The sequence below is a fragment of the Hyposmocoma kahamanoa genome, unplaced genomic scaffold, assembly GCF_003589595.1.
Source record: "Hyposmocoma kahamanoa isolate Upper Pololo Valley unplaced genomic scaffold, ASM358959v1 98128, whole genome shotgun sequence".
Taxonomy (NCBI): Eukaryota; Metazoa; Arthropoda; class Insecta; order Lepidoptera; family Cosmopterigidae; genus Hyposmocoma; species Hyposmocoma kahamanoa.
Window position 1 is genome coordinate 2,829 of NW_020655492.1, and position 11,883 is coordinate 14,711.

At 36.8% G+C, this 11,883-nt stretch overlaps 1 protein-coding gene and 1 long non-coding RNA gene across 2 annotated transcripts; both read left to right on the top strand.

Annotated features, from left to right (window-relative positions):
- The first annotated feature begins 219 nt into the window (after positions 1–219).
- Positions 220–8,702, top strand: LOC113238751. The gene is made up of 4 exons (XR_003311125.1): positions 220–235; positions 1,715–1,794; positions 3,367–3,408; positions 8,690–8,702. It is a non-coding gene; the product is annotated as an uncharacterized LOC113238751 (long non-coding RNA).
- A 59-nt stretch (positions 8,703–8,761) lies between these two features.
- Positions 8,762–9,988, top strand: LOC113238750 (nucleolin-like; the record flags this gene model as incomplete). Its single annotated transcript, XM_026475584.1, has 2 exons — positions 8,762–9,388; positions 9,926–9,988. Coding segments are annotated over exons 1-2 (623 nt in total), but the record flags the coding sequence as incomplete, so codon positions are not given.
- Between the last annotated feature and the right edge of the window lie 1,895 nt (positions 9,989–11,883).

Genomic DNA, 11,883 nt, shown 5'->3' on the forward strand with positions numbered 1-11,883 from the left:
AACTGCGTCAATAAGAGAAATCCAGGGGATGCCTTTGATTTACAGACTGATAATGAAAATAATGTTGATTGTTACAGAGATAAATAAAAAAAAGAATGATTCAATAGTGGATGTAGATCCGCAACTCTATCGTCACTATCGATTATTAGAGTTAACACAAAATTTCGAAGATTGTGATGCGGTTCAGGAGATTTTTGAAAAACATTTGAATGATACTTGCAACCCAGTGCTCGAGGTAATTATGATAGTACTAACAGACCATCTTCATTACTAACGGTAAGGCATGAGCTTCGCATATTTAACTGATTAAATCCTCCTAATCCTATATTACTATTGTAATTATCATTATGGTTCTCCACAGGTCTCTTGACTCCGTTCAATGAGAATTGCAAAACTCCAGACATAAAAACGGCGCATCCGTTGTTAGGAGAACTTATAAACTACCTTTATAACTGTATTTAAACTATAAACACTGTAGACAAACATCATTTATACGTAGATTACATAAATAAAAAAGAGGAAACAGTATATAAATAGATTTGTCAGTATCCGTTACAATTTTTACTGAGCACGCTATAACACCTTCATCACTCTTTATCCCCCTTATACGCCATCCTAAATGTTTTATCATCACGTCAAAAAGAATGTTCATTATTCAAGGTTGTGTTGAAAATTTACACCTACCCAAAGACGCAAGTTACGTAAGTGAATCAATATAAACGAAACTGTAAAGGATATTTTGCAGTTGGCCGGTGATGGTCTTGCCTGCCCCACCAGAAAAAAGGGCAAATAAAATAAACTTAAAACTAAGTAGCGGGCCTGAGGGCGCCCAAGTGAGCACGGATCTCAGCTCAGGGTGTTACTGAAGACTTCCGCCAGAAGGGTGTACGTGTGAAATGACGGGTGAGGACGGTTGGTGCGTCTGGAGATGGACTGTTTGCGATCTGGTTGGCCTTCAAAGTGGCGAAAGTGATAGGGTTGTCAGAGTCGTTGACGACTTCCCTTGGCCGATGGGTCTTACGTACGAGGTGGGGGTATTCCCTGAGGAGGTCGTAATTGGAGGGGTTGGGGTGGTGAGGAGCAGAGTCGAAATATTTATTAAAAAAAAAAGAGTTTTGACCCTGCACGCAGTATATTGATACGTGCAGGTTCCCAATCGTAGAGGTATTGATGGGAGATGGGAGGAGTGGGAGAAGCCGTCGAGAGGCTCCGCTACCTTCCGTCGTGTCTCCGTTGCACAGCGCATTGTTATAAAGTTTCTCTCTCGACTAAGGACTAAGGATGGTTTCGCGGTGTACGGATAAACCTATTCAGCTTTTTGTTGTACCGCTATATTAATTTTTAAGTTTTCGTTTTGTAAAAAATTTAATAATAAAAAAAGGACTAAATAGTTCAAGAAAGGACACCTTCAAGAGTACCAGTCTTTTACTCATCCTAAGCAATACTTGGAGGGTCTTGGGCACATGGAGAATGAGAGCCATGATTGCCGGCCACATTTGTATTTCTAAAGTCAAATAAAGTCTCTCAGTCAGTCTCTCAGTTTAGATCGATAATAGTTAGTCAAATCATTCACTTTAGTCTGGGGTAATTATACACTCGGCCAAATCTCAAATTCAAACTGAATTGGAGAACGAAGAATTTTAAATTTACGTACATTCGCTGTAACTCAAGTCCTTGAGCTTATTTCTAATGATGTTTTATTGTTTGTTATTAGGGTTTGACGCACCAGATAATTAGCGGTACTTTGATCCTATATTGCATCACAGCAGCGCTGATTCTGGGATGTCGCTTGAGGTATGTCAATAGAAAATACGGTAAGTGCTTTGTACGCTGGAAAATTAACTTTAAAATCAAATTATATAGGTATATTTTCTATTCGTTATCGTCAATTTTATTGCCAAGCGCAAAATACTGTGTAAAATACTCAGCGAGCCTACCCACCTCAGACAGTTGACAGTGCTAATTTTGTAACAGGTTTACGGAAATCTTTATGTTGTTGGTAAGCTTGTCGCTTACCTTCCGCTACTTTGCATGGTCTTGACAAACCTCTCCTTTTTATATAAGCCCTCTTATTCTTGTCACTAAGAACATCGATTTGATCTGAATCCGTTCATCGTATCCGTGCTCTTCCAATGTTGGCTTCCACGTTGGATTTATCGCCACTGCACTTTCATTCCACTTTTTCTCCGTGTGCCTAATCCACCTCAACACTTCTTCTTACTACTCTGTTTTATCAATTGTCCTCTTTTAAACCACATTGTTCACGGATCACAGTATTTATCACTTTATCTCATAACCGTTTATTACAATTTTTCTGAGATGCCAAATTTTTACTAAAATTTCAAACGAGGAAATCACGAAAAAACGACTTAAAAGGCAATCGGGGTATAATGAATGGACCTGCAAATACCTTTATCGCATTAATTCCCGTTTGCTATGAACTATCATATAATGCAACGCAGAAGTTGAAAAGCCTAGCGCAGATCACATTTTAATTAGATTCATTCAGTGGTTCTTCCGCAATACCCTATACTCACTCTTATTGGAACTAAACAGCATTATGTACCACCATTCTTGCCTTGTCAGCGCGAAACGTCTGCATATTAATCCATTTACGTTCCCAACATAAGCAAAATATTACTAGATTGAAATTATCAGCTTTATTCTGAACACCATAATATGCATAATTTGTTTCCGCCTTCCCCTTTTCATCATCAGGGGACTAGATGTGGGCTGGGATTCCACCCCTATGTTGTAGATATTCCCAGAATTCCCACGAGGCATTTCGCTTCCACATTTATATGGCGAGTGGCTAGAGAGCGGAATTCCCTATCTGTGGATTTATTCCCAAACACTATCATTTGGACCTTTCAAGGCGAGAGTAAATAAGCTTTATTTAGGTGTGCATGCTGCATCATCGACCTCAGCATCACTTTCCATCAGGTGATATGAAGGTGAAATGTGTTCTTACTTTTTTTTAAAGTAATAATTTAGTTACTACTTTACCTCATTAAATTTGGTACACTAATCACCGGTATCAATATCAAGCTGTGGTATTAAGTTGCGACTGCTTTCACAAAAAGTTGTGTTGATATCGACCAATTGTAGTTTGAAAGAATCCACCCATTCATAAACCTTGCCAATTCGACCTTTGGACGAAAATGCACAGGGACAAGCGTTTTTAGAATGGTGATACAACGACTGGACGGAACCGCAGTGCTTTTGTACATATGTTATAGATAATTTTCGTCCAATATATACACACATTTTGCGTTAGCATTCCCACAAAAATTGATATAATAATGAAAATTTTAAGGTGAACAAAAAATTAAGATTATTTTTTATTAAAAAAAATTCCAATTTCAGACGTGTTCAGAATGCAGTATTGTGCAGAGATATTGGTTATGAGTAAGTACAGTCTACAATACTTTAAATCTTAGTAAACGATATTCATATACTTTATTACTTTTTGTTGTCGTCGCCGAAGACTGTTGCTGGCTATACTAAGCTATTGCTTTACGTAAGCGTGAACGTTTGCTTTACATTCAAACTCGTGCATGTAAGTTTCTCGACTTATCTATCTAATAGCCCACCATCTCACCTACTGTAAAGTTAGTGGTCAACTTATACTGTTTATACCAAGAACAATTACTAAAAGTACGTAATCATAGTAAAAGTCAATATTTGTCTCAAAAACTACTAGTATATACGAGATAAATTCTCAATTTTAAAAAACAAAAAACTTGGTCGTAGTAAATATTAACCATCTGGAGAACAGAAACAAATAAACCTCTTCCCCTGACACGTTACTTCCAACTCCCGTCTTGACGCTACTTTGCAAACACCACCTACACTACCTGGCTGTGACTCGGAAATGCCCGAACCGTCAAAAAGAGGTGTTGAAGACTTTACGCAAATTAGACGTCAACAAAGCCAGTGGCCCTGACGGAATCCCAGCGATTGTTCTGCGAAACTGTGCACCCGAGTTATCTCCGGTGTTGACTCGCCTGTATTGCCTCTCTTTGAGTTCTGAACTAGTCCCGAAAACCTGGAAGCTTGCAAATGTACAGCCTGTACCTAAGAAAGGTAGTCATACCGACCCATCTAATTATCGACCTATTGCAATCACCTCCATACTCTGTAAGACTTTGGAGCGTGTATTGAATACCCGTCTCCTTGGATACCTCGAAGATAACGATCTTTTCAGTGATCAACAGTATGGTTTTCCCCGTGGTCGATCTACTGGGAATCTTCTTGCGTGTGCCACATATTTATGGGGCGAGGCTGTCGAGAAACGCGGTGGATCGCTTGCTGTGTGTCTCAACATATCAAAGGCCTTTGATAGGGTTTGGCACGATAAATTGTTAAACGAGCTTCCAGCTTACGGAATTCCTGTTTGCTTTTGCACATGGATAGGCGATTTTCTGAAGGATAGGTCAATCTGTGTAGTTGTAGATGGTTACTCCTCTGTTCGTCATGGTATAAATGCCGGTATACCTCATGGATCTGTCCTCTCCGCCACTCTATTTTTGCTGTATATCAACGACCTGCTGCTGATGCCCGGTACCTTTGGGTACGCAGACAGCACAGTGGTAGAGAGTAATGTGCCAGACGCCCGAGATAACAGCGAAGAGATCTGGTGTAAAGGAGAGAAGATGGTCACCCGGTTGAACCTGAGCTTGAAAGCGACTTCCGACTGGGGAGATGTGAACAGGGTCAGGTTTAATGCGGCTAAAACACAGGCGTGTCTTTTCACGTCAAATCTGAGTCCTTTACACCTTATTCCGACTTTCCGAGATGCATCCGTGCCGATAAGGGACCACCTTGAGCTACTTGTTCTGGACTTATCAACCAACCTCAACTTTGGGCGATACATCGAGTGCTTGGCAAAAACTGCTGCCAGAAAACTAGGCATACTTTATAAGGTCAGGCGGTACTTCACACCTGAACAGCTTTTAAATCTGTATAAAGCACAAGTTCGATCGTGTATGGAGTACTGCTGCCACCTTTGGAACGGCTCTGCCCATTACCAGTTAACTGCCTTGGACTTAGTGGAGCGAAAAGCAAAGAGGCTTATTAACAACAATTCTCTTATAGAGTCAAAGCTACAAAATCTCGACCATCGCAGAAAAGTAGCCTGCTTGTCGGTTTTCTGTCGGATACATTACTTTTATCTATTTTGAAGAATACCTACGGCACGTATACAAAAATATGGTAAGCATATAACATCGTCTTAAAACTTCCATTCTGCCTTGGATTTACAACGTGTCTGTTGGATTCCTCTTTCGTCAGATCATTTATTTTTTCCAGGACTAAATATCGGAAACCATAAGCGGAAATTGGATCAAAGCGACCATAAGATGAAAAGCGGTCAAGCTTGAGCAATCAAATTTAAACTCATTGATATTGTTTATCGTAGAAGCATTTATCCTGCGGTCTCCTCAGGCATCATATGCCTCTTTATCTTCGTTATTGTCGCTTGGCAAATGTAGGGCCTCGTGAGCACTTTAGATAATTACAAAATTTATAATTAGTTTCTTTTAAAAAAGTATGTGAGTAATTTAATAATTATGCTTTGGTCATAATCAATGTCATTTGACTGAGATTCGAATCTTCACTACATGGACGCTAGTAACACATTGCCTTTTTTTGTATATAAGATCATTGATCAAAACTTAATTTCCTTGGGTGCTATTGATTGTTTTATGTATATCTGATAACAAAAAGGATTTACCTATAAAATTGCCGTTTTGTATAAGAAAATTTACGTATATCGATTTTGTTAGAAAAAAAGCTTATCAAAATATTTGCCTAAACCAAGCAAATTGGTAAAATCTTTAAAGGAGTGAAGAACTCTTCACTGCTGCTTTAGAATTGAAGTTTTTACCTCACAAGAAGTTATCTAAACTCCAAAAAAAGTGAAAGTTTGTCGGATGAATTATGGTGAATGAAAAAGAGTCTCCAGCTCCCTCTCGAAATTTTACCAACGTCTGTAGTGCAGTGTGAGGTCGGGCGTTATTCGTTTCGTTGTCATGTAGAAGCAATGACGATGAGTAGTTTCCAAGACTCGGTTATTTGACTACAGGCTCCTTTACCATTTTGTCTAACGGTTCACAATAACGATCAGTAGTTATTACTAGTCCGCTGAACTAACCACTGTAACGATCATTTACGATTATAGTATAGGATCCACCACCTGCTGCAGGAAACAATTCAATTCAAAATTTCCTCGTTTCTACGTCAGTTCAACAATCTAGTACCGACTGCAACTCGGACTTGTCACTGTTTCGCTTAGTTCATGGAGTACCCATTTGTCAAGCTTCTTTAGATTAAGACCTTTTTAAAGGCGTGAGTGAATAGACATTATTTAGGTATGCATGCTACAACGTCGACCTCATCGTCACTTTCCTTCAGCTGAGATGGAGGTTAAATGCGCACTTACTCTTTATATATAAAAAAAAATTTAATTTGCCGCAAATGGTCCAGCATTGTTTTGACACTTACATCTAAAGTCGATGCTAGCTCAGCGGTGGTTTGAGTTGAATCCGTTTCCACAGCATTGCTGTAAATTTATCATTATCAACTTTAATCTCTGGATGTCCACGAGGTTTGTTTGCGAGATCAAATTTCCAGAACTAAAACGGTTGTACTACTAACCAAAAACGAAAAAAGCAAATGAGTAGTCGTATTTGAAAATGGGTAAATAAAATTGATTTGAATTTAAAACATATCAAACTACAGATACGCCAATTAAAGAGGCCAGTTCGACAGTACGTCAATGTCATAAGTAAAGAGCTAATATTTATGTAAAATTTGTTCAAATACGTAGTTATATGAGTGCAAATGATAATTTGATTTTGTAATAAATTGGTTAATTGTTTTAATTTAAACAATTAACCAATTTATTACAAATTTATAAAATCCACGATACAAAAGCGAGTTTAATGTTGTTGATAAATTCAAATAAAAATTTATACCGCTCTTGCCGATGTATTTATTACTATTTTTTGTTTTTATTTATGCCTGTTCTGTCTCACGGATGAGCAGAAGCCTCCCCTTCTTTTAAAATTATAACTAATATCTGCTGTCTTAATAGATTTGTGCTCGGGCCACACAGAGACGGCTGACGCACGCCCGCCGCGCGTTTCAGCGTGGCAGGGTTCATTATGAACTCGTACATTACAAAAATTTGCGCGCCCGGAACGCTTCCGCGGCCGCCGCTGACCAGAGCATTAACGTCAATGTAACCGCTTTGAATTGGCTTCCGTTACGGGGCAGTAGTGTATCTAAACATACAAGTATTATATTTTTGGTTTTATTTGGATTCTTACTATAATGAAGGGAATCAGATGTTGATTGTAGTCTCCACAAACGAATGTCGTTTTGTTTTCATACTTCAGTCGTTTCCTTAGTGCTGGGGATCGTAATTTAGATCATTTTGGTCCGGATTATATTTTGCTGCGTATTGCGATTCTGTGTCAGATATGACCTCACTCTCCTCGATTCTTCAAAGAAATTGTCTTCTCTTTTTGTACCACGTGTTCGTAATATTTTATCCACTTGATGTTAGATACTCAACTCCTCCAAAATGTATTCACTAAATTTGATTCAAGAAACGGTAAGCTCAACGCCAACATCACAAACGCTTCGGTACTCAGTTTTTAAGTTGTGTTAATCTGAACCTCAGATTTGAGGATTGAATTATTTTGTTTTATAGACAATTTGAGCCTAGACCACTACGCTGGCTCAATGCGGGATGGGAATTTCACACTTTTTCCAAGGGATGTGAATTTTCTTCTACGTACATTAACTAGTACTTAGTACTTTGCCCTGCAGTGGGTCAGTAATGGCTGAAAAATGAAATGAAAATGAAATTAAATGCACATGTTGTTGTATCATTATGTTTTCCTTCATCTTTAACATGAGATATGTGTCGATTATTATAAAAGTGGTGTAAGTCCATGTTTTGAAACACATTTTTTTTTGCTTAATATTATATAATATATAACATTTACTCATATCTGTCATTATAAAAGTGAAGTAACACCAGTAATTGCACTAACAACCCATAGATGGCATTGCTAGTTTAGTCAGAGAATTAAAATTACTACACATTACGTAATTTGCTAAAAGCTTCTTATTTCAAAATATCATATATTTAACTAGGATGGCCACATTTTAGGGGCGGCCAATCGTGACAAAAAATTCACTGATGGTAACAGGAAATAAATCAAAATACCTAAATATTCTAAAGGCTAACGCACATTATGGCGGGCCGCAATGCACCGCATCTTATAACAATAATCTTCCTAAACCACTTTCGTACATTTTGTGTATAAAGTATGGATATGTTACATATCTATAATGTAATGTATAATCACTACATCACTACGTCTGTCTGATCGCGATAAACTGAAAAACTTCTGAACGAATGTTGGTACTGACTACATGGCATGGGGCCTAGGGCGAAGAAGACTGCAAATCTGCCACTGCGTATTGCAATTAAGAGAACTGAAAAGAAACTGTTCTACCAACTGTTCAACAACCTGTTCTAGATATTAATCAGTGGAAGAACATTTGCTTCTAAATTCATCGTGTTGTTATTCGAATGTGGTTGTTACGTCAACGCTAGGGTATCCAAGTTCGCCAGAAACATCCAAATTAAAAACTGATTTTGTTTTTCTTCTAGGCAGCCATATATGGTAAGAATACTGTGTTTGGCAAAAAGAATATACAAAGCTCTGCGGAACATACGTCAGACCATTCGTAAAGTAAAAAGAAAAATCCGTCAGATATCCGTAATTATATTTAACTGCATCAAGGCTGTAATGAAATGTTTATTCGCTACAATCAAATGCACATTTCTCGTATTGAAAGATATAGCTCTTGACATTTATGCAATCTATGTAGCTATCTCTAGAGGTATAAATACGACAGTTACATTCATCCAGAATAGTCCAGATTTAGCAAAGAAAGCGTTTAATGATATGAGACGTAGTTTTTCTAAATCCGAATCTGATATCGAATCTGATACCGAATTACCTGAACCCAAACCTGAACCCAAACCTGAACCTGGAACGAAATGTAAATCTGAATGTAAAGCTACATGTGGTACTGTCGATGATGATGATGAAGACGACGATGATGACGATGATGATGAGGATGAGGACGACGAAGAAGATGATTGTACGCCACCTAAGCGACCTGAACCATCAACCGATGGAGCAACCGCTCCAGTACTAACTAATTGGCTAAAGAATGTTTTCCAACTACGCAAGAAACTACCAGCTTTAAAGAAACACGTGGTTACACAAACTAAAGCCGAAGCACAGAAATCCAAAATGTGCTATTTAAAATATAAGCCGCGAATGCAGAAAATTGTGCAAAGGTATTTGATGGTTTATGCCATTGACTTACAAATAAATGGACGACGGGTCTAATACAAAAACCACGAAAAAAATGTCCCAAGTCAACCTATTCAAAATTTAAATTGTAATGTCATCGCCGTATCGCGCTGTCAGTAGAACAAATGAAGACTAAAGCGGAGTTTGGCGCTCTGTATACGATTTTAGCGCCTTACAAGTGCGGACACTTTTTAGCGCGGACCCGACGTCCATATAATTGTAAGTCAATGGTTTATGCACTTATAATAATTATAATAACTCCTAAACTATAAGAGTAAGTAACTTTGACCGCTAATTTGTATTTCTCGTTTCTCCAAATGTCTCGGTTATGTTGTTTTCAATACTTAGATATCTAACAGCAGTAGAGCAAAAGATGACGATAGCGATAGTGTTCATACGAAGCTTAGAAAAATTAATTCATTTGACAATGCTCATGGAAATTTATGCATTTAATTTTGGAATAGTCGTCTTCATGTTGTAGAGTGTAGTTCATTAAGTGACTTGCATAAAATTTGTTGCAGTTACAAAAGACGCCGCGATAACGGTATAGGGCCAAGACCACGGCGAAAATGCTATCGACGCAGGTAAGTAGAATAAGAATTCGACAAGCTTTTAATGACAGTTAAACTTTCGCACAAAAATCGTTAACATAAAATGTTCTTCATAATTTATGTCTAAGAGAGCATTTGCGTACTACGTCCGATTCGTATAAGTTCCGAGTCACAGGGATCATTTTTATCTCCAGGTGTGCAAGCGATATTCGTGTGTTCTCGGTTTTGAATCGGACTTAGTGCACAAGCGACATCCGAAATGGGGCCGAGTTTTCTAGATTTGTATAGACGAATATGAATCGGATGCATTGATGTTTTGATTAAGCTTAGCACATCAATTTTGAACCTTTCTTTTGACATGAAAATATAAAAATAACGAAATACTATTAATATAGTCGCTGAAATGGCTCTTCCCCGATTTTCCCGTTTAGATTGTATTTGTAGGTAAACTAGACAAAATCATTTATTTCATATTATCAATTTCATAATATCACAATTCGAAATATAATGTCAAGGGATAACATGATCGTCATCCAGGTAAATAATAATTTTAATGTAAATATAAAATAATTAAAAGAGAAATAGAAAAAAATACGAACTACAAAAATACAAATAAAAATTTCAATATTTTCAAAATACAAAAAATTCAATCCAAAATTAAAAATATAATTACAAGTTCTTTAAAAGAAATTCCTCTACACTGTAGAATTGCTAACGAAACGAAATGAAACGTGCTGGCTAATCGCGCATGTGAGGTAGGATCGTTGGTCATTAAAGAGAATTCTTTTGCTGTATAATGGATAAAATCTTTGGCAAAGGACTATTATGGCAAATACATAACACAAATACTTTGGACACAAATACTGGAATGTTTGCCAAAATGTTGCGTATATTAAAGGTGTGCATACTCGTTGAACATTAATACGTGAATATGGACACATATTTCTCAAAACCTAATACAAACATTCATCTACAGTAAGAAATACTACATAAATAAACATATGAGAATAAATTCATATTTACACAATGCTGTTGCTTAGTCTTAAAATAATGTTGTGAAATAATTATGCCACACATACATCAACAATAATTGGGACTTAAATTTTGTTGTTTTTTTAAACGTAAGTTGTCAGAAATATTTGAAGATAAATTAAAATTAAGACAAATAGATAAAGATAAATTTACTTCATTATAACTTAACCTAAATACAAGTAAAATACATGTAAAGAAATGTTTATGTTATAATAAATTTAAAAAATAAAAATATATTTAATATTGTACACGACGTACAAGAAATATTCATAACCTCGCTTTGCCACTAGATGGCGTTGGGATCAAAATAGAATGCGCTATCGAAATGTTTACAAAATTACCATTTAAGTTGTAAAATGTAATTGCATTGTATCGAATCATAGGGCCTATCCGCTCACGCGATGCGCTCCTCCTACCGCAAAATGGCGGCTATTTGGTTTCGCAAATTAGAAAAGCAATCAGTTTAAATACAAGTTTTTATAAATAAAAATTATTATTCTGCATTGCTAAATAAATACCCTCCGTACTACCAACAAAAACATCTCAAATAAAATGCAGTAATATACCGCAAATCCTGCACTTAAAAAGCACTAATGAAATTTTTGGTGTACATGGATAAAATATGATAATATTCCGTTTGAGTGGTTCTAACGTTTACCATGAAATTACTCCTTAAAGTATAGTTTATAAACATTTATATTCAGGGTAAACTTAAAAAACGCTACTTACGGTATATTTTCAATAAATAAACACCGAAATCACCAGCCCAAACAATAACACTCACGATTGTCGTGACGTATTTTTGGAGTTGTTTATTTTTTTTAAATGACAGACCCAGGCATTAAAAACTTTATGGTTTGCTAGAGTAGTTACCGAAATAGCAATTAATATTAGTT